A 22,786-nucleotide genomic window follows, 5' to 3' on the forward strand; every position below is an offset into this window, starting at 1 on the left:
AAAAGCTACAATTTCTAAAGTCTGAAGACTCCACTAAAGGAGCAAGGTTGCTGGAGAGACAGGTGTGAGGCAGCCGCTCAGGCTGGGCATCTCAGCACCACAGATATTGTGAGAGCCTTCAGCTGCTCTCTGAAGTGGAGCCCTGGAATCAGTACTGCAGAACTGCCAGCCTAGTTGGCTTCCGTCAACATTGATTGCTTCAAAAAAGGAAGGTAGGCCAGTAATTGGAAGTAAAGAAACCTCAAAGTTTTGGTGCCTGGGCTGTCATAGGACTGAAGAAATAATAAGGGGCACTGATATCCTTTACTTTCTGGGAAGTGTTTTTTAATGTTTTATTAACACTTACTAATCTATTACTAGAGGAAAACCTCAAATGAAAATTCTTGAAGAGTAGCCCCATTACATAGGGCTCCCCATCATCAAAATTTACAGATGCATCTGAGACTTCTAGTAGGTCCTAGTTCTCCATAGTGGGGGGAGGAGGGGTTAAGAAGGGTCAGCTTCACAGGCTCAGCTGCCTCAGCCAAAACTGGCTCAGTCCAGGTGCCACTTTGAGAAGAAACATACTTGGCATCAGGCAATCCTTTGAAACTGCCACACTGAAAAAGTTAGATTTTAATCAAAATTTAATCCTGGAATTCACTCAGTAGTCAGTGAAGCCAAACTGCCTTCTTCATGAAGAAACAACTCTGAAGGAAAATGGCTGCAGGTGTGCTTTGTGTGAAACGTGAGAATCAAGTATCTGTATGTTCAAAAAAAGAAAAATAACTCCAGCGAGATGCTCTCAGTTTGCTCTGTCTGTGGCTGGCCCTGCAGACAATCTGTTCTCTTTACACCAGACTGGTCTTGCCTTAAGAGTCCTCAGGCCCCTGGAGTGCAGCTTCTGAGCAAACACTGTCCAAAGCAGACTCTGTGGCAGTGTGTGGCCTTCACTTCTAGAAGGCCGGGTCTGGATGACCTGCCAGTATGTTTCCCCAGTGAAAAGTGTTAACTGCAGAGTCCACATCAGTGTGAAACACAGGAACAGCAAGGGTGGTGCCAATGACCACTTTTCATCTTGTCATTGGGGCTCCACAGAACTTTCTTCCCTTGGACATAAAATGTCACAAATCATGTCCCTGGAGGCCTAAGTAGGCAGCAATTAGCCACACAGTTAGAAAATAAAGTAGCATCTTGAACATGAGGGAGGGGCTCATGGAGAGAAACAGGCTTCCCACACAGCCTTCTCCACAGGTCACTGCACTTCACATCTCAAAGCTGCCAAGACATTCTAGGAGAGCTGTCTGTGTGAGGATGTGCAATGGACAGAGGTACAAGGGAAACCAATGAGATGTAAGCAGCACCATTTGCCATAGAAGATTTTCAGTCATAGCCTCAGAGGCAAAAAACACATGTCCACAAAGAAAGCCACACAAGGCCTACCTCCTTCCTGGAGGAAATCCCTGCCATGACAGGACTGGGACCCTAACCAGCACTTGATGGGTGGGAGCCAACAGGTCCTATCATTCTGCAGAGAACGGACCAAAGGAGTGACATGAGGTAAACCCTCCTTAGTCACCAGGGGTCTGTGACTTTAATGGTGTTCTACAAAGCTGACAGGTAGACTAGGTCTCAACAGCGGGGCCCCAGCCACACAGAGCACGACCCCAGTAGATATGCACGTGTGCTCAGGAGCACCGCCTGTCGCTGGCTCAAGTCTGTTTTATCACAACTTTCTGGGGACAAATTAAAAAGCAGTAATATCAAGAGTTCTCCCTACTTAGGGGAAAAACTGCTTTAAAAAAGGCATAAAATTTTCTGGGTCGCAATAAACCCTCCAATCCACATATCAGTGGTCATTGTGTAAGAAGCTCAGGGAGGTCATGGTGGAGAGACGTGGGAGCATCTGAGAAGGTGCGGAGAGTCTCATGATGATGGAAGTGAGCTGCAGTGAGGTGAGCATATTTGGGGGGACTCTGTGGAGACAGGTGAGCTGCCGTGAGGTGCCTGTACTCCAGGCCTGTGCGACCTCCCCAAGCAGATCCATGAAGACAGCCACACAAGAAAGCTTTCCTCATTCCTGGAGGAAATCCCTGCCATGAGTTATTACCACCCGGACTGCCCACCCATGCCAACCAGCTGAACACAAGTCTGCTGTCACTGTGCCCGTGAGACCCGCAAGAGGTAGTGAAGTGGTTGCAAAGATTTGCTTTGGGTGAGTGGACAACACTAACTCACTCTGGCCAAAAGAAGTGGACCTGCTGGCTCTTCATCGCTTGCACAGTGGTGCAACTGGCACCTTGGCCCTGCCTGTCTCCTGGGCTCTCTGCATCCAAAAGCAGTGCTCACTGACAACTAGTAACTATGATGATCTCTCCTGCTGAGCTGCAGGAACAGTTTCCAAGGTGAGGGAGTGAGGGTCGGGACAGGGTGCTGCTCACCCCTGCTGCAGCACTGGGGCCTGGAGGGTGTGTACTTCCCACTGCACAGCTGGGGCAGAGCTCTCTCCCTTCTCCTCATTCATCCTGGGCCTCTCCTGGCCTGATGGGCTCCAGGACACCAGTCAGCTGCAGTCTGAATGAGGCAATGGATGTTCCGTTATCCTCTTTTCCACCAAATCATTCCAGTGAAACAGGCTGCTTCACTTGATTTTGCTAGTCAAGTGTTAAGCAGAGATGAACGTGGCTACCATTTTCCTCCCACCAGGGCTTCATCTTCCTTCCTTTCATCCCACCCCACTGAGGCTTTCCTCTGCCCTGCCTACCAGTCCTCAGTCCCAGGATCACTCCTTAACAAGGAGATAAGAGCTGTTACTATCTTTCCAGATACCTTCAGAGAAAGCCAAGCTCTCCCTCTTCCCAAGTCCAACTGGCAGGTTCCCTGGAGCCATCTGGGAACCACAGCTGCCACCTTGGTTTCCTTCCCACCTATGACACCATAAATCTAAAATGCTCAGAGGCCTGCTTGGTCATGCCAAGCTTTCCCTTCCCTGTGCCCTGAGTCACAGGTCTTGGTCACAGTGGCTGGGACTGACCTCAGATTTTGTACAAAAAACTGGGGACATAGTCAAACCTAAGCACGGGATGGCTGATGCCAGGAGACTCCTGCATATAGTACAGTTTCAGCAGCTCAGCCAGGTACTTGACCACCTTGACATCTTCATTCACTAGACCCAGATTCAGCTTCAAAAAGCTTGCCTGCCGGCTGGCAACCAACTCCTCTATCTCCTTGTTGTGGGCAGGCAGGTGCAGGTGATGGCAGAAGGTGTAGAGGAAGGCCTTGGAGCAGAGCTGGGTGAGCATGCTCTGGACATGCAGGTAGTAGGTGCTGCCCCTCTTGATTTGAGTGCGGTGGTCTGCCAGCCGGGGCACAAGGGTGCCTCTGTAAAGGGGGCAGCGCAGGGTTTTGTTGTCCAGGTCCAGAATGCTCGTGTAGCGGCTATAGCGGCTCAGAACGTGGAGGGTGCTGGCACTGGCCGGGGATGCCACTCTGAAACACACAGGCCAAGGTCAGGAGGAAGGACAAGGGCCAGGAAGATGAAGGCAAATGCTTGGGTGTGGGGCTTCCTGTCTCTAGGCCAGCTCCCACCCAGCCAACACTCTGGCTCTTTCTGGAAGGTAAATGTGATCATCATGATCTTCAAAGGGTTCCTTTCCACCCTCATGACCAAGTTCAAGTGCCTTGGCATGGCCCACAAGGCCCTATACAACCTGCTTCCTGCTGACCTCTGAGACTTCATCTGTTACTTCCCCAATGACTCTCCCTTATAACCATGCCAAGCTTTCAGTGGGGCCTCAAAATCATGGGCCTATTTGCTCTGCCTTCCCTCCCTTTTACACATGACTTATGCCCACTTAAACTTTCTCCAGCCTTCCCTTATCACCTCTTCTGCTTTCCTGCTATGACTTGGTCAAGCTCCTTAACCTTTCTGAGACTTCTCTGTAAGACAGAGATAATAGTTCCTACCTAATGGGGTCACTGTGGAGACACAACGAATTGTGCATAGGAGAAATGTGTGGCCCTCAGCATCCCCAGGGTGGTGACAGCTGTCTGTCTTCTTGTCTCACCTACTGGACAAGAGTTTCTGCAGAGTCAGTACTGTCCCTGATTTGCCCTCCTGTCCTCACTGTCCTGCACACCAGGCAGGCAGGGTCTGCCCTGTGAGGAAAGGTCAGAGGGGTCAATCTTAGATAGCAGCTCCTTGAATCTCTTCCCTACATCAGTATTCCCAGAGAAACTGGGATTACCCTGCAGAATATAGCAAAGACAGGCTAACCAGAAACTTCAGACTGACATACTCTATTTGGGGCTTGTGTTAGACCTGAAATGGTATGTGCAACGGACTGACAGTCACTTGGAACCAGAGTAATCTCATATTTTTTCCTTCCTGAATGTTGTTATCTTGCACAATTAACACATCTACTGGACATCTCCTACATTCCCGGTAGTGACCCAAGGGCTTAGCAAGCAGTAAATGAGCCTGGTTTGGTTGGGAAGAAAAGCTGGGTACACTGAGTGAATGGAGATGTGGTCTGCCTCTTCACAGGAGAGGGTTAGGGCGGGAAGGTCCTGGAGGAGTGGCCTTAGAACTGGGGAAGGCAACTGGACCACAGTGTGAGCAAGGTCAAAGAGATGGCAAAGCAGACAGCCAAATGAGCCATGCATTCTGAGAACCATAAAGAGAGCAATGGGCTGTGGCCCGCATCCCACAGGCGATGGGCAATCAGGCTTTTAGGCAGCTCACTGGCTTCTCAGGAAGGCAGGCCTTTTCCCACATATCCCCAGTGTACTCAGTCCACTCCTGATATAGCGGCCCAAGGGGGCCAGACCATGAGCCAAACTCCTCCTCAGGCTTGGCACATCCAGCCCACCAAGGCTCTGCCACAGCTACACAGCCATGCCTCACCTCATCTTCCTGCTTCTCCATCCCAGCCACCTGTCCTGATGGAACATCCTGGCCTCAGGCCCAGCCTCTGCTGGGAAAGCTTCAACACCCCACCCACTCCCACCTATGGTAGTACCATTTCTTTGAGAAGATGCTGCTCCTTCTAACATTTCTATTTCCCTCAAAGCTCCTCATCAGGAGGCCAGACCACAAGGGAAGAAGCGAGTCCCAGGCCTGTCCCTAAGTTATACAACACAGGTGTCTGAGAGCCTCACACTTCAATTCTCACACCTGTTTAGATTCATCACAGTCTGTCCCAAAGCCAGGGAGGCAAACTCTGTATAGAGGAGGACACTGAGGCCCAAAGAGTGGCCATCGCTTGTCCAAGGTCACCCAGATTGAAAGTGGCTGAACCAGGACTCAACCCAGGGCCTCTGACCCACCCTAGCACTGTTTCTCACCAGAACTGTGCTGTTTTTCAAACAGCGCAGGGCTTGTTATTGCTGTTTAGTAAGCAATAATCCCTGGTTTGGGCTTAAAATAATGGGAGACTGATCTATCTCTTGTACTCATTCTGTGCACAGTGAGGCCCTACTTCAATAGGAAAAAAAAAAAAAAATCAAACCACCAGTGAGACTGGCAGTTCTAGGGTGGGAGTACTTAAAGAGTTCATTGTCTGAGCTGGTTTTAGCTGGAGACAAAGCACCTGGGTGGGAAGAGAATCTCCTAAACCACAAAATTCTGATTCCAGATTAACTCGGCACACGGGACCAATCCACTTACTAAGCACCCTATAGATAGGAAGCTCATGACCACACAAAGACAACTCTTATAACCATACTCTCCATGCTGATCCTCAGATGGGCCTCAGTCTGCCTGTCTCGATTCTGGGTCTGCCTATGGGGTGACTCATCATCCATCCACAACTCCAGCACTTTTGAGGGCTGCCAGGCACAGCACAAGGGCTGCACACACAGCCTAACTGTGCCTGCCTCCAGCTCCACATGGGGACTACTGTAAGTCCCAGTCACAGACAGGGTTCAACAAGTTTTGCTGAGTAAATGAAGAGATAACTGATCCAAATTCACATAGCTAGTAGGGTTAACACGAGGACCTGAACTCAGCACACCCTCTGCCTCCCTCTAACAGCCATGGACCACAACTCCATGGATTTTCATCTCATGGTACTTTCACATCCTGTCTACTGTTCACAGAATTTTTTCAAGTGATTCATAGCAAATCCAGTCCTCACTCCACTTCTAGACCCTAACTGACCCTTTAGTGACAGGTCCCCTAGGGAACAAGGCCTCCAACCTCGTCTACTATTCCAAAATGCCCTGCAGGCAGATGCTCCCAATTCCCAGCACATGGGCACACTCAGGAGGTCCAAGCAGGAAAGCTTCACAGAAGAAGTAATCGCTTCTCCACTTGGGATTCTTGGAAAGATCTCAACTGTCCCTCTGACAGGACTCTCACTTTTGCAGAGGGCTGCTTCAAGGCTCTGAAGTCTGGTGGTGCAGGCCACACTCAGCTCTTGCTGCCCTGGCCTGCCTTCCTCAGTCTGTCTGGGCCCTGGTAGGATGTAGAGCAGGGCTCATACTGCTCAGGCACAGACCAGATGTGATGGGGCTTCTAACCTCTGCAGTCACAAGGCAGGCCTTATCAGCAACCTCTGCAGATGGAAACAGCCTCGGGGAGGGCAGCTGACAGCGGTGACAGAGCTGGGGCTGAAGAGAGGGTTGACTGAGAAGGCTGTGCTCACTCTGTGCTGGGATGTACCACAGCTGCTGGTTCACCTTATAATTCTGGCAGTGGGCCAGCAACAGCTGGCATATAGCCCTCAGTAAGTACTTGGCAAATGATCATTAAGTAACCCAACCCTCTTATTTTCTCTGAAGGAAACAAAGCCTCGAGTGAAGGAGTGACTTGTCCAGGTGCCCACTTTGGATGAACAGTGGTAGGGAAGGGGCGTCACAGGACTCAGACCACCTCATACCTCCTTCTCCATTCCAGGGTGCCAAATATACCGCCAGCTACCCCCTCCTGCACCCACAGAGACATCATTAATTGAGACAGCAAGATTTCCAATGTAGCCCAACCTAGGCCTCAGAATATTTCTTAACAGAGCACTTCAGTCAGGTATCCAGCAGAGTGGAGCTGATGTAAGAAATGAACCTCTGTGGCCATTCTGGCACATTCTAAGGACGGAATTTAATGGAAAGCTTCCGGAAAGGGCAAGACTGTGTGAGCCTGGTGCTCAATAAGCCAGCTGATATCAATAGATTGATGTATGTTTTAGATTTTCCACTTTTGAAGTAAAAAAGTCAAAGTTCAAGGATTGGGATGAGGGGATCGAGTTGGAGAATAGAAGATGTGTGTGTGTGTGTGTGTGTGTGTGTGTGTGCGCACGCATGATGCCCACCCATCATCCTACCGAGAACAAGCAAAACACAATCCCTGAAAAGCCCTTCCCTTCCTGTGAGAGAATGGTTAATCCCAAGAGCACAGAGGTGCCATCAGCTGAGGGTTGGGACTATGGGAGGAAAGACAAAAGCTGCAATGGCAATCAGTGCAGTCAGCTAACCTACTAAGCCTCAGATTCTGCATCTTTAAGCAAAGACTTAATGGTTTCCCAGGGTGCCCAAGGAATGAGTTTGTCCAGGTGTCTCAGGTACATCATGCCAAGCTCCCCATGTTATCACTCTTCCCCCACAAGGGCAATCTCACCCTCCAGGCCATTCAAGCCAAAGACCCAAAGCCTTTTCCCTTCCTCCTTTCTACCTGTCACTAAATTACTCTCTTTCCTTAGAGCACACAAAGCACCTGCTGTTAGAACACTCATTTTCCTGTATGGTAAGGCTCTGGTCACCTGTCTGCCCCTTCCCCTAAACTACAAATTCCTCCAGAGCAGTGGCTTTGCTCAAGTACCTCCAGAAGGTACCCCGGCACCCACCAGCATAGCCTGTAGATTCTCAACAAATGAATCAAATCATGACATGGAAGTGATACTTGTTTGAATCCCACCACAACCCTAATGCAGCAAGGGGTAGTAAGTCTGGGTGACTTCCGCACAAAAGGTGAACTCAAGGAGACTCAGGGTTGGTGACCTCATTGATACGAGGGACCCATATAAATGGGAAGTCAGAAAATTAGAACAGGGGTTGACTGCAGTGTGGGAGAAATTCCTTTTGCCCTTCCTATGTGGTATGGGAAGCATAGGCTGTGTCAGCAGGGACCTCCATGATCACCTAGCTCAAAACCTTTGCTTTGCAGATGTGCAAAGTGGGGTGCAGAGAAGGGACTGAGGAAACTGAACATAGTGCATACACTGAAGGAGAGTCCCTTGACCCAGACAACTTGTCAAACAGTTTTGGAAAAATAAAAAGAATCTATTACAGCACAAGTAAGGACCACAGGGAACATTCAAAGGGAGGGAGAAGGAGCTGGCTTTTGCCTTTCCTTATAAGACAGCCTTCAAAGGCAAACAGGACAGTGGAGGCCTGTGGATGTCCCTCTCATCAGTGATGGCTGCCCTCTTCTATTACCACAGCCCTTTCTCAGAAGCAGATCTCGTCAGTCATCTACACCATAGTGTGAATTTGAGAATCAGCAAGAACCTGAGATCTACAAGTCCAGTCTTTTCCCAAACCTTGCTGTATACCTAACCCCAGACCAGTTGAATCAGAATCTTGGTAGTGGGGCCCAGGAATCATAATTTTTACAATTCTCCCATAATTCTGGCACAGCGGGGTACAGACCAGAATCAGCAACCACTTGGGAGCTACAATCCCCTCATGTGACTGACAGATAAGGAAACACAGGGCAAGAGAATTGGCAAGAGTAACAGTGAGTTGGTGCTGGGCCCGGTCTGGAAGCCAAGCCTCCTGATTTTGGGTCTACCACCCAAACTTTTAACTTCACCCAGAGAGATGTACATTTGAAGCCTCATCTCTAAATGAACAAGGCCCTTCCCCACTACCTGTAACCAATTACCTCTGCAGGCCAATTAGCTTCCACTTCTGAAAATCCGTAATGTGCAAAGGGGAGGAGACCCAGTGCTTCACAGGTTTGGCATAGCGGCTGTAGTTGGGCACGAAGATGGACAATGCTGTCACAAGCTTCCTGACTATGGCCTCGTCCTCCCCCAGGACCACAAGCGTCCTCCCACTGAGTAGGGAGTAGATGGCTGGGTGGGCAAAGGGGTACTGGCGGATGAATTTTAAGGCATTCTGGCCAGCCCTCTTTTTATGCCTCTCAGAAGAGGGGCCAGTGAGATGAGTAGAGGGAGTCCTGTCCAAGCTGGTGGAGGCTACACTGCTCACATAGCTGGTGGTGTCTGAGCAGTTGTCCAGGCTGGTCTTACTGATGTCCCGGCTAGCCAGCAGGTGGCTTGGGTCCAGCTCATAAGCAGGGAAGCCTTCAGAACTGTTGTCTCGGGAAGAAGGGCTGGCATTTTCCACTACAAAGTCCACATGGAACCCCTGGTCCTTCTGCCTGTAGCGCTGTGGGGGGATGCTCACTACTCCATCCTCGTCAGAGAGTATGTGGACTGGAGTGGAGAATGGCACCAGCAGACTATCACGCTCCTTCCCAATGCAGCAGGAGTCTGCTTGTGATGAGGTGTTTTCTAAGCTGCCCTCCTCTGGCTCACCCAGCTCGGCTGGGCTGATGTTTGCCCGGAAGTGGATGGCTCCCACACTATCATCTGCATATGATTCTTCTTCATTAATAGCACTCGGGTAGCTGGCCTTAAACTCATCAGGGATGAGGGCCTCAGAGGGGCAGGTGCTGAGGACTTCAATGCTGTCCTCACTGATGGTTCTGTGGCTGACTGCTTTGCTCCGGATCACCTGTGGGCTCATTGGCACCATGAGGTTAGCCTGGCTGTCAGACTTAAACAGCACAGAGGTAGACTTCTCCGTGCCTAGAACCTCAATGCTTTCACCACTGCTGATACTGCCTTTCATATCCATATCCAGGTAGTCCAAGTTTTCCTGGGGGTCAAAACTGTTCAACTGTGTCGTCTCCACTTCCTTGTAGTCCTCATCTCCAAGTTCCTGCTCCATCTTGATCAGCACAGACTCCACACTAGACTTGTAAGAGCCAACACTAATTAACACTTGAGGAACTGGGCATTCTTGTAGAGTTCTGGAAGGCGGCCTGTCTTGAGTGGGCTTAGAGGCTATGCTTTCTTGTGTGTCTACCACCCTGTCATAGACATCCACAAAGTCTTCAAAGAGGAAGTTCGTTATGCTCTGTTGCTTTAGTAGTGTTCTGTCAATCTGGCTAGTCAGGAGATAACACAGGTCTCCTCTGAACATGTGCTCAATGTGGCTGAGCTGCGCCAGAGTCTTGGTGAAATATTCAGTGTCACAGAGCTCTTCCAAGGTCTTCAATTTCTTGTCAAAGCACTTGGTGGACTTTGCTTTGATGAGTTTTGGGGTATAAGCAGGTCTGCAGGTGTAAAGGTCTGTGTCAGCACACTCATCAGGGTTAGAAGTAGTGGCCGCCTGGTCAGGCTGATCCTGAGTATGCTCCATCTCCCCAGAACACACATCAGACCCCTTCAACTTACGGTGAGGGTATGATCGGATCTGCTTCAGCAGATCTTGATGTTCGATGATAGACTTCTCTACACTAGCCAATTCATTGGCTTTCTCGATTGCTTGAGATGAGTAAAAGCCTTTGTCATTGGCTTTCTTCTGGATCTCTGTTTCAGTGTGCAGCACGGTCCTGGTGTAATCCAAGTCTTTCAGTTTTTTTTCAAGTTCCACAGCGAAGGCCTTCCTGTTGCCTGTCTTCAAGTACTCGGAAGCTTTGGAAAATTCAGCTGAAAGCTCCTGGAACTGCTGCATGATTTTGTGCTGGTCTGCTGAGATATAAGCCATGCAAAAGGGCCTCACAAAGCCACGGGCCTCCAGGTCGTACAGGGTAAGGTGGTGCACATAAGCAAAGGCTCCCTCTTTGGAGTCTCCCAGTACCACTTTGGAATCCTCCACAAAGTTCAGCTTAGGATAGGCAGAACCAGGGGGATGGCCCACGAAGGAAGCCTGGTAATCCACAGACATGATCCGCAAGGAGAAGTAATTGAGATCAAAAGTACCGAAAACTTTGGTGTCATTGGGGATGGTCAGCAAGGGTTGGGGTCCCACCTGCTCTGAGAACTCGGAAATAAGGATGAAGTCACGAGAGAACTTGGCTCCGGACAGTTTAGACCATGGGTTAGCTCCTTGGCTTGCGAAGGGGAAGAGCGGCACTGAGTACTCTTCAGGCAGAGCCGGCTCATTGTAAGGCTCCTCCTCGTACTCATCCTTTTTGGTGAAGGCCACCACGTCAGGGACGCTGATCATTATTTCCAGATATACGGAGAGAACATTGAGAGGAAGTGAAAAAAGAAGGCCGGGGTAATCAACACAGGGAAGCCACGACTCTGGAGGAGGAAGCGAAGTCCTATGCCTTCTTTGCGCCTTCAAGGGTACTTGGCTGCTTCTCACACTTCCGCAAACGCAAACTCCCACGGCCCCTCAGAGGTGTGTCTCCCCCAGGGCTCTCCAGGCCTCATGAACTCTGCAGGTCCAGATGACCGGGGAGGCCGGCCGCCCTTCTCCTCCTCCTCCTCCTCCTCCCCTGGCGAGGACAGCCGGCGCAGGGCACCTGCAGCGAGGTCACCGGGACGTCTCCAAACCCACCAGTGACAGCAACAGCCTCGGCCCTGAAGTGGTGCCTAACATGGGGCTGCAAGCCGCCGCAGAGGCCAACCGAGCGTTACTGCCCCCACAACCCGAGGCAAAATCCGTCCCAGCTGCTTGGACGCCACAACCAAAAACCAGCTACATCGGCGCCGCCATCTTGGTGTCACATGACTCGCGGTACGGCACCTTGTGACCCGGAAACGTCCACGTAGACTTCCGAGCTAGAGAGAAAAAGATTGTGGCGAGGCGCGTGATTCGGGCGGGACTGTGCAGCGGCCTCCTCCTAGAACCAATAGGTGAAACTAACTACTGTTTGGAAGGAGAGGAAACGTAGGGGTGCGGAAACGTGCTGGGACAGGGGGTCCAGGAGCGCGGGGCAGCATGGGAGTTGTAGTTCTCGGCCCTGTGGACTCGCGCCTAGCGGAAGTGGCGGGAGAAGACGGGCGGAAGCGGAGCTTGTCCGTGCAGTATTTGGCGCTCAAGCGGCGGTGGTGAGGCAGAGGCAAGTGGCTGCGACTCTGAAGCCTGGTGGGCTGATGGGAGGAGACTGAAACGGTGTCCGCGGCAGTGGCGGTTCCTGGAGTCTCTAATTCCTTATAGTGGGCTCGGGGTGGCGCTCACCTCGACTTCCCCAGCATGCGCGAATACCCGGGATGATCTTCCGCGTCCTCTGCTGCGTGCTCCACAGTGTGCGTTGGCTTGGCGGTCGAAAGTTGTCCGCCTCCGCCATGGAGGTGGACTTCCGAGGCGTGCGGAAAGTCCTCTGTGTGGCGGAGAAAAACGACGCGGCCAAGGGGATCGCTGACCTGCTGTCCAACGGTCGCATGAGGCGGGTAAGGATACGCATTTCCTAGCAGCTGTACTTGGTGAGGCCCACGGAGTGGGACATCGTGGTGGGCACCGGGAATAGGGTTGAAGGCGACTTCTCTCACCTGTGGGTCTTCGCTGTGTCCCCTTCGCTGTGTCCTGCAATGTCTTCATTGCAGTGGCCACCTGTCTTTTCTTAGGACTGACTGATAGGCATTTTTAAATGTAGTGAAGAGGTTTCACTCATTTGCTTGAAAACCTTGGGTCCTCCCGCGGTTTCCTCATTCTTGCCTAGGGATTCCAAAACCCGATGAAGTTGGGAATCACTGACCAGTCTCCTTTAATTTGGCATTCAAGCCCTGCCTGATCATTCCCAGGGAACCCAATTTTTTGCCATGCTCCCTGCAGTTCTGCAGACCTAGTGATTCTATAGCTTTTAAGGGCCTACTGACTCGGCAACACTGTATACGGTTTGGAGGTTAGAAGCAGATCTCAGAACTTTTCCTACTGCCAGCAATGGTCCTTGACTACCAATTCAAAACAGGAATCCCTGACTTGGGGTGCAGTGAAGAAGGAAACTTTATTCAGTACAAAACAGCCTTGGGTCTTTGAGCTTTAGCTGGGGAAATATTCTTAGGTGGACAGGGAAACTGCTCAGAAGGGAAACTGATTTATATAGATGTAAGTCCCCACTCCTGATCCCTAATTAGTCCTTTATACAAATGAGGACTCCAAATCCTTGCAGTTTGGTCTAAAAGACACTGTAGTGATTGGTCAGAATGGAGCCTCTCTGGTTGGTGGAGGAAATACAGTGGCACAACTCAGATTGGTTGGGGAAAACCTCAGTCCTAGCAGTTGAAATAGGATTCCCGGAGCTCCTTTGTAAGGGCTGCTCAGATGGCAAAAACTGTGCTGGCTGGCAGTTCAGAGCAGGCTTCTTTGTGAAGACCAGTTTGCATGAGAGGCCCTTGTGTAGAAATGGTTGGTAGGCTCTGTTTTTTGAAAATTTGAGCCCAGTTAGCCAATAGGAGCCTTTAGTGGTTATTTTCTTTCACGGGGTCCGCACTATCATACAAATTCTGAGAGACAGGCAAGTAAGGGATGTATTGTAGACACGCTGGGGCACAAAGGAAGGGGAGAGTAAGAAAGGATTTCAAAAGGGAGTTAACGTGAAGGCCTTAAGAGTAGTTCAGGAAAGTCTCTCAAACAACAAAAGCGGAGCCTGAAATGGTTTTCTGGAGAACATTTCTGAGAGCATGGGGTGAAGTTCCCTGCTCCTTTTTCTTTCAAATCCCAGGGTCCTTAGACCTGTTTCTAGTGTTTGGCTAGTGGGAGTAGGAGCTAAGGTTGTATCGCTGCTGAGAGGTTTAGCTCTTTCCAATGCCAAGAGTCCTGGTGACCAGCTCCAAGGTTTGTCTACTTAGAGGACTCTGGGCCTCTTAAAAATGGCCCATCTACACCTAACAAACTTACTTCTGTATTCTTTGGGCCTTTGTTTAAATGTTTCTTCTTCAAGGAACCTTTCCTCAAATTCTCTCCCCCCAACTGGAAGAGGGACACTTTATGATGTACTGTTACGGTACCCTGTTCTGTTTGGGAGATAGCTACTAATTACAGTGAAATAATGCACTTTGCAGTTATTTATTTGATGTCTCTCATCACTCCTCCTTGGCCTCTAAGCTCCAAAGGAAAGGGGCTATGTCTGTTTTGTGTATTGCTGTATTCCTAGTGCCTAACATAGTGCCTGGAATACAGGAGTCTTTCAGTCAATATTTGTTGGATGAATGTTTGAGCTGAGACTTGAAAGTCTTACTTGGCAGTGGAAACAGTATGTGTAAAGAAAAACCAGTGGCTTGAAACAGTTTGGAGTGTAAAAAAACTGAGAAGTTAGGAGTGGGAGGAGGAATCAGGGAGTTAAGCAAGAGAGGAAGCTGAAGGCAGATCGTAAGGGTATTAGAGAGCCATGTAATATTTTATATACAAGTGTTAAAGTACATGTAACATTTACCATTTAAACTATTTTGAAGTAGCATTTAGTATATTTAGTATATGTACAACCATCACTTCTATCAAGTTCCAGATTTTTTATCACACCACAAGGAAACTCCATAGCCAGTAAGCGGTCACTCCCCATTCTCTACTTCTCTGAGTCCCCGGCAACCACTAATCTGCTTTCTGTCCCCAAGAATTTGCTTATTCTGGATATTTTGTATAAAAAGAATCATAATATGTGGCCTTTTGTGTCAGGCTTCTTTTACTTAGTGTGCTGTTTCTGAAATTCACCCATGTTGTAGCATGTATTAGTACTATGTTCATGAAAGACTGAATAATATTCCATTGTATAGATTTGAGGTTTCAGGGATCTACTGGGGTTCTTGGAATGTATTCCCTGAGGATAAGGGGGAATACTGTACTAAAAATGCTTAGCTAGTATTTGGGATTATAGAGGGAAGTTTCTTTTCTTGGCAACCATTAGAACAATGAACTCTTAGCTATCTATCAAATACTAAAATAAATTCCCTCTTTAAATTTGCTGTTTATAAAGAACCTCATTCAGTGTTCCACACAGAAAAATTGTATTTGTGAGCCTGAGGGAGAATCTTGTCGACCCTGATTTCCCTTGGCCCTTGAACATTTCCCTAGTTTCCAGTTTGCCTTTCTCTTGTTTTTTTGTGCAGAGTTGTGTGAAACTCACATACAAAAATAAGTTGACCCTCAAACAACACAAGTTTGAACTGTACAGCTTTATGTATGCATTTTTCCCCAGTAAATATGTGCAGTACTGTAAATATATTTTTCTTATGATTTTCTTAATACCATTTTCCCTACCTTACTCTACTGTAAGAATACAGTATACAATACATGTAACATACAACATACATGTCTACTATTTGTTATCATTAAGCCTTCAAAGTAGGTTATTAGTAGTTAAGTTTGGGGGGGGTCAAAAGTGATATGCAGATTTTTTGACGGTATAGGGGTTTGCATCACAGCCCTCTTTGTGGAAGAAGATGGGATCTATTCAGAGATTGCCGTACCTATTGATAAGTGCCGCTGAAGAAGTACTGTATAGACCGGATTCCAATCCTGACTGGGTCTCATAGTATTAATGGATTTCAGAGCCAGAGGCACCTTGGAGGTAACTTCATTCAAGAATAAATTGAGGTAACCCTGGCCAGGTAGCTCAGTTGGTTAGAGCATCCTCCCAATACACCAGGTTGTGGGTTTGATCTCTGGTCAGGGCATATACAAGAAACAATGCATGTATGCATGAATAAGTGGAACAACAAATCAATGTTTTTTTCTCTCCCTCCCTCCCTTTCTTCCTCCCTCTCTCTAAAATCAGTAAATAAAATAAAAATTTAAAAATAATAATAAATTGTCCTGGCTGGTGTGGCTCAGTGGATTGAGCACCAGCCTGCAAACTGAACACTCGCCAGTTCAATTCCCATTCAAGGCGTATGCCTGGGTTGTGGGCCATGTCCCCAGTTGGAGGTGTGCAGCAATTGTTGCCATTTCTCTCTCACATCAGTGTTTCCCTCCCTTTCTTTCATCCTCTCTTCCCCTCTCTCTAAAAGTAAATAAAAACTAAAAGCTTTCTTTTTTAAAAAAAGAATAAACTGAGGTTCAGAAAAGAAAATGATTCACCCACATTCACCCGTTTGTTGGAACAGTTGTATAGCCAGGAAGTGATGTGGAAAAGAAAGAGAAAATTGAGAGTTATGCCCTAATCCTTTCTTGGCCATTAATTTGTCTTGTGACCTTAGACAAGTCCATTCTTATGTATAAAAAGATGTGTATTAGCTGATCTCAAGGTTATTTTCCAGAATAAAAACTCCTGGATCAAGTAGAGGCTTAATAAGTGATTTTTTAAAGAATTTTTATTTATTGATTTTTGAGAAAGAGAGGGGAAAAGAGAGAGAAACATCTGTTTGTTTTCCAGTTATTTTTGTATCCATTGGTTGATTCCTATCTACCCTGACTGGGGATCGAACCTGCAACCTTGGCGTATCTGGGTGATGCTCTTACCAACTGAGCTAACTGGCCAGGGCCTGTAACTGTTTTGAGGGACCACTTAATAAATGATGTTAGTAATTTAGCATAGTTTTTATGTATAGGAAATACTGTTAGATTTTTAATATCCCCACTTAGCAGAGTTTTGCTTGATCTTTCTTGTATTCTTGTATTTTCTTGTAGTTCTTGTATTTTCTTTGTTATGTCTTACAGAGGGAAGGACTTTCGAAATTCAACAAGATCTATGAATTTGATTATCATCTATATGGCCAGGTATACGCTACAGTATTTCCATCATACAACTAAAGTGTGCTTTTAGATCATGTGCCATTTTGGTGTACATTCGTTGGGTTTTTAATTATGACTAAAAAAAGCAGCTGTTCACTACAAATCTTCTATAAATTGTTTGTACTTCAGATTATTTAATCAAGAAGTGTTAGCCAGTCTAGCCATTAAAGAATATGTCACTGTCTTTTAAGGGTAGCTGTTGTTATGAACTAAAGATCTCTGGTTATAGGTGATCATTTTAATAAAATATGGTCTTATCTCAGCTCTTTATAACAAGAAAGAAGCTGATATACAATAGTTTGAGGAAATTTAAAATGCTACAAAAAGCATCATGGTCATAGAGTTAAAATGGCGATTGTCTTTTATTACTATGGTTTTTAGCTTCAAAGAGCTATATTTATGTTTGTTTCTTCCCAATTCGTTTTTGTTTTGTTTTTTATCGGCTTAATTTTTTTAGGGCAGTTTCAGGTTCACAGTGAACTTGAGGGGAAGGTACAGAGAGTTCCCATATACATTCTGCTGCCACACACACACACACACACACACACAGCCTCCTCCATTATCAGCATCCCTCATCACAGTACATTGGTTGTAATTAATGAGCCAACCATGATACATTATTGCCCGGAGTCCATGGTTTACACTGAGGTTCACTCCATGTTGTACTGTATGGGTTTGGACAAATGTATATGTAAACATACCCATCATTATACAGTTTTTCACTGCCCTAAATTCCCTGTGCTCCACCTGTTCATTCCTTCCCCTTTGCCCGCAACCCCTTTTTTCTTTACTAGAAGTTTCTCCCTTTTATTTAAATGATCTGACAAAATAAAGTTGCTAAAAGAGTAACTCAAATTTTGTTATCATTTAGAATGTTACCATGATAATGACTTCGGTTTCTGGACATTTGCTGGCTCATGATTTCCAGATGCAGTTTCGCAAATGGTGAGTACAGCCCTGGGGGAGGTTGTTTCAGATTATTGCAGTCAGTTGTAAAAGACTACAGGAATTTTAAGGCATGTTGATTTTACTGCATAACCTGTAATACTCTGATGACTCTCCACGTCAGTTCTGGCTGTTATAATGAGATCCCACAGACTGGTTGATAAACTGCAAATGTACTTCTCCCAGTTATGGAGGCTGGGAATAGGACATCAGAGTGCCAGCACGGTTGGATGAGGACCTTCTGGTTGCAGACTGCTGGCCTCTTCCTGTGCCCTTCCCTGGTGGAAGGTCTAGGGAGCTCTGTGGGGCCTCTTTTATAAGCACACTAGTCCCACTCATGAGCCCCCGCCCCCATGACCTGATCACCATCCAAAGGCCCCGCCTTCTCCACCATCACTTGGTATTAGGATTTGAGCATATGAATTGTGGGGTGGGAAGCAGACAAACTATAGAGACCATAGCAGTGACCTAGGATTAACTGATTTATTGTGAATTTTTACCGTATGTTTAAAATAAATAGCTACTTTTATATGTGCTCTCCAAAATAGCCAGAATTTTTCATTCAGTCATTGGATTACATTTGTCCTATTGCAGATAGGCATGAAAGGGTTCTAGAATTTCTTTTTAGCAGCTCAGAGGTGCAGAGTCTTGCTTTTAACACTCTGGCATTTTCATGTGGGACTTTTTCTGTGAGGGCTCCAGGCATGAGTGCACTGGAGCAAATTTTCCTCATTAAAATGTAGGATCCTCCATTTGTGCTTTTTGTGTTTTCGGTTCTTCTCTAGGCAGAGCTGCAATCCCCTTGTCCTCTTTGAAGCAGAAATTGAAAAATATTGCCCAGAGAACTTTGTAGACATCAAGGTAGGATCTTTTGGAAGACCTATGGCACTGGAGTTGTGTAACCACAAAATAATTGGACTGAGTGACTTCCGTATTTTCAATGTATTGGAATTTAGAGATGAGATTTTCCACCAAACTAAGTACCATGACTTAAAAATTATTCTCACTGATTTTATAAATGAGGCCATTTAAACCAAGTGGACCAGGGACTGAGGTAAAGCCTTTTTATGAATAGGAGTTGTTTAAACTCTAAGTATTGTTTAATTACTAATTCTAGCTCCCACCCCCCTCTGGTTAGAATGAAGAGACTACAAAGTAATATAAACAGTTCTTTGATAGTAAATTGTGTTTTCAAGCATTTAGGGCACCCATAGTTAGTTCGATGGTAATTGGGAAACCTTGGGATGAAACTCAAATGAGAAGTTTATTTATTTATTTTTTAACCAGAATATAACCAGACCCACTAGAGTTACACGTATGTGTTAGAGCTGAATTTTAGGTTTCTTCATGCTGGTATAGTTACATTCAACCCTCAGTCTTCCAGAAGCTCATGAATGGGTCTGTGATTCTAAGCTAGAGGGTTGTATTAGTTACTTCACCATCCTTATAACTGGTAAGAATAGTTTTCTCTGGTTTCTTTTTCTCACCAAGTTGGCATAGTTCAAGAACATCACGAATATTCAGTCACATCTGTTTAGTATAGAGGTATAAAGTAATCGCTCTGTGGGCTGGGCTCTCACTGCGTGTTTCCCATCGGGAACTTCAGAAAACTCTGGAACGAGAGACTCGGCAGTGTCAGGCCCTGGTGATCTGGACTGACTGTGACAGGGAAGGTGAAAATATCGGGTTTGAGATTATCCACGTATGCAAGGCTGGTAAGTGATGCCACTTCTGAGTTCCTGTGCCTTGGGACCACATAAATAGATGATTCTCCTACATATGTGTGCGAGGGGTTGTGCCTGAGTTCCTCCCTGTATACTCTTCTCCTGAATTCATCTGCCATTCTCATTGGCTTAGAGCAAGTCTCTGACCCTTTTGGTGCTTGGACTTGCTCATTTGGAAAGTCGGGCCAGTTTGGTGCAGCTTTTAGAGCAGTATGAGGACTGAATGAGCCAACAGGTGGCACAGGCCCTGAAGCACAGAGCTTATCCTGTTAGCTCCAGTAGATGGCCAACTCCTCAAGAACAAGGACTTATGTTCTGTTTTTTTTTTTTTTAATTATGTATTGAATATGTACAAAAGAATGTAAGCACCATAGGTAAAGTATGAAGATTAATTCTAGAATACTTCATTTGGCCCTGGCTGGTGTGGCTCTCTGTTGGTTGGAGCGTTGTCCTATGCACTGAAAGGTCACGGGTTCAATTCCCAGTCAGGGTACATACCTAGGTTGCAGTTTTAATCCTGTTGGGATGTGTATGAGAGGTAACAGATCAGTGTTTCCCTCTCACATCGATTTCTTCCTTTCTCTCTTTCTCAAATCAGTAAATGTATCCTTGGGCAAGGGTTTAAAAAAATAAAGCATTTCAATTGTTTTAGGGGTTTTTTTTTTTTCTTTTTTAAAATTAAGTTTAGTGTTAACATAATTCTTGGGTGTGCAAGATTCTATTTTTTAAATCTAGATAAATTTATTTTTATTATTGACATTGGAGAGAGAGAAAGAGAGAGGAGAGCATTGATTTGTTGTTCCACCCATTTATGCATTCATTGATTGCCTCTTGTTCGTGCCCTGACCAGGGGTCAAACCCACAACACTGGCACATTGAGACTCTGTTCTAACCAACTGAGCTACCCAGCCAGGGCAATCTCCTATGTTAATTTTATCTTCTAAACATTAATAAATGTTGAAGTGAACTGAAATGATGCATACAGGGTTAATAATTTCAGATAACTTAGAGCAGGGGTGTCAAACTCTTTTTCACTAAGGGGCCATATCAGCCTCCTGGTTGCCTTAAAAGGCCAAATGTAATTTTAGGACTGTATAAATGCCACTACTCCTTACCTAGGGACAAGGAGCTCGGCACTACTGCCAGGTAGAAACAAGGTGGAGGGCTGGATTCGGCCCACAGGCCTTGTGTTTGCCACCTGTGACTTAAGGGAAGTGAGGTGCAGGCCATTCGCAGGCTTCAAAGACTGGGAGTGTTGCTGTTTTCCTTGTGTGTTCTTGAGTTTGAAGCTATAGTAACTCCTGTGATTTAAATACATTACCTTTCAGGGACTGTGTATATGTCCTACGTTACTTACATGACAAGATATTAAATTCCCCTGTAGGGACCTTTGGATTAACATTTTTCTCTCCCCAAATGGTCTAAGAGAGCAAGTGAGATTAAAGTCTTGAAAGGCTCACCCAGATAATTTTAGTTAATAGCCAAATTCAGTGTACTTCTATTTCTGACAGTCCTCAGTTTGGCAGTTATAATGAAGTTTACCTCTTAGAGAGCATACTGTTCATTTAACCTAACTGGTAAAATTAGATACCTTGCAGCTTCTTGAATTGCTTCCCTCTCGTTCAAGGCTGCTGAAGGAATGCAAGCCCTTGATGATTAGAGGCAATGTGACTTGACTCTGACCACAGTGAGTCTCTCCGTTCCACAGTGAAACCCACTCTGCAGGTGTTGAGAGCCCGTTTCTCTGAGATCACCCCCCGAGCAATAAGGATGGCCTGCGAGAACCTGACACAGCCTGACCAGAGGGTGAGCGATGCTGTGGACGTGAGGCAGGAGCTGGACCTCAGGATCGGTGAGGAGCCGGGCTGATGCCTCTGAGGGCCCGTGTGGCCCCTGGGCATTAGGTTATAGAAGCCAAAGTGAGGTTTATGTGTACGATAAATATGTGCAGCTAGCTCTGGCCTTGTTTATTCCTGTCCTTCCTCACTTTCCAGGAGCTGCCTTCACTAGGTTCCAGACACTGAGGCTTCAGAGGATCTTTCCTGAGGTATTGGCGGAGCAGCTGATCAGTTATGGCAGCTGCCAGTTCCCAACACTGGGGTTTGTGGTGGAGAGGTTCAAAGCCATTAAGGCTTTCGTGCCAGAAGTCTTCCACAAAATTAAAGGTAGGGCTGGGGGAGTTATTTATGGCATGGAACCTCTTACTCGAAGGGCCTAGGTCCTAGAGAACCTTAGCATGTTGTCAGTCTGGAGGACTGTCTGTGAAAGGCATGGGGTTATGAGGACCTATGTGTGCACCTGTGGCAGCCAGCCTGTGCAGTTGGATCACCACCCAGACTTTCCCAGGATGGGATTATACAGAGAACAGAGCACACAGGGTGTGCAGGGGGATGGGAGCGGGGGCGCGAGGGTGGGGGGAGGTGCAGGGAGGCCATGCTCTTGCTCACATGCAAGCTGTGTGGAGCCAGAACACAGGCTGTTGCTCTGCAGTTGTTTATAGTCCAGGCTCATGTCTGAGAACAGTTTCTATTGGGACGTTTCATTCGTTCGTTCGTTCGTTCATTTGCCAGGTCGGTCCCACAATCACTTCCTGATGCCCTCATCATACTCTCACAGGGTGGGAGGGGCAGTTGGAGCTTGGGAAGGGGCCTGTGGTCTCCTTTGCCGTGCACAACCTCAGGGCCCATTGGATGACTATGGGCACTGTGGGCTGGCGGTGGTGCCAACAGTGCTTGGGACCCACTTCAGGTTTCCCCAGCGATCCTCTCTGTTTCATATCCCTTTGACTGTCACTGTAGTACTACTGTTTCTATTTGTCACGTCACGTAGCTCTGAGTCACGGCCTTCCTGTTTGTGTTTTCCTGGTAGTAACTCATGACCACAGAGATGGCATCGTCGAATTCAGCTGGAAAAGGCACCGTCTCTTTAACCACACGGCATGTCTTGTCCTCTATCATCTGTGCATGGAGGTAGGAAACAGCTTGAAGCTCCCCTAGTCTGAGACAGCTGGTCTGCAGTTTCCCAGGCCAGTCCCTCTGCACTGGCAGGGGCGGTCCTGTCCTCTTTTCCCTCTGATCTGTAGCTGTCTCAGTCTGCATCTCAGGAGATCCCTTTTTGGGGACCAGTAAAAAGTAGGACCCCACCAAAACAGCACTAAAAAATGTGAAAGAAAAGGATCTGTAGAACTTCCAGGTAATGTCAAAATTTTAGGAAATATGTGGCTGAAATTTTTCCCTGCAGCGGAGTACTGTCATTGGTAATTAATAAAGAATCACCTGGCTCTGTCCACCAGGCCAAGGTTGCAGGTCTGATCCCCAGTCACAGCGCACACAAGAAACAACCAATGAGTGCATGGATAGATGGAACAGTGGATTGGTGTCTGTCTGTCTGTCCCTCTCCCTCTCTCCCTTTCCCTCTCAAAATCAGTAAATAATAAGGATTAGCCAGACCAG

General features: G+C 47.0%; 2 protein-coding genes across 4 annotated transcripts in view; one reads left to right on the forward strand and one right to left on the reverse strand.

Annotated features, from left to right (window-relative positions):
* Positions 1-307: 307 nt before the first annotated feature.
* SMCR8 (SMCR8-C9orf72 complex subunit) lies at positions 308-11,721 on the reverse strand. The gene is made up of 2 exons (XM_045824116.1): positions 8,858-11,721; positions 308-3,468 (listed from the first exon to the last, which is right to left on the reverse strand). Exons 1-2 carry the CDS (start codon positions 11,212-11,214, stop codon positions 3,015-3,017), a joined length of 2,811 nt encoding a protein of 936 aa, XP_045680072.1. The 5' UTR covers positions 11,215-11,721; the 3' UTR covers positions 308-3,014.
* Positions 11,722-12,009: 288 nt separating this feature from the next.
* The window catches only part of TOP3A (DNA topoisomerase III alpha), a 31,174-nt gene continuing 20,397 nt past the window's right edge, over positions 12,010-22,786 (forward strand). Inside the window, exons 1-8 of one of the 3 annotated variants that reach the window (XM_045824113.1) lie at positions 12,010-12,389; positions 16,591-16,650; positions 17,537-17,610; positions 18,396-18,471; positions 19,217-19,325; positions 21,043-21,186; positions 21,329-21,499; positions 22,203-22,303. In XM_045824113.1, coding sequence (XP_045680069.1) covers positions 12,210-12,389; positions 16,591-16,650; positions 17,537-17,610; positions 18,396-18,471; positions 19,217-19,325; positions 21,043-21,186; positions 21,329-21,499; positions 22,203-22,303 — 915 coding nt within the window. In that variant the 5' untranslated portion in view covers positions 12,010-12,209. Of the gene's footprint in view, positions 12,390-16,590; positions 16,651-17,536; positions 17,611-18,395; positions 18,472-19,216; positions 19,326-21,042; positions 21,187-21,328; positions 21,500-22,202; positions 22,304-22,786 lie in introns of those variants that run through there. The other 2 variants (XM_045824114.1, XM_045824115.1) reach the window with 2 other exon arrangements.

The sequence above is a fragment of the Phyllostomus hastatus genome, unplaced genomic scaffold, assembly GCF_019186645.2.
Source record: "Phyllostomus hastatus isolate PE091 unplaced genomic scaffold, TTU_PhHast_1.1 phas_scaffold_55, whole genome shotgun sequence".
Taxonomy (NCBI): domain Eukaryota; kingdom Metazoa; phylum Chordata; class Mammalia; order Chiroptera; family Phyllostomidae; genus Phyllostomus; species Phyllostomus hastatus.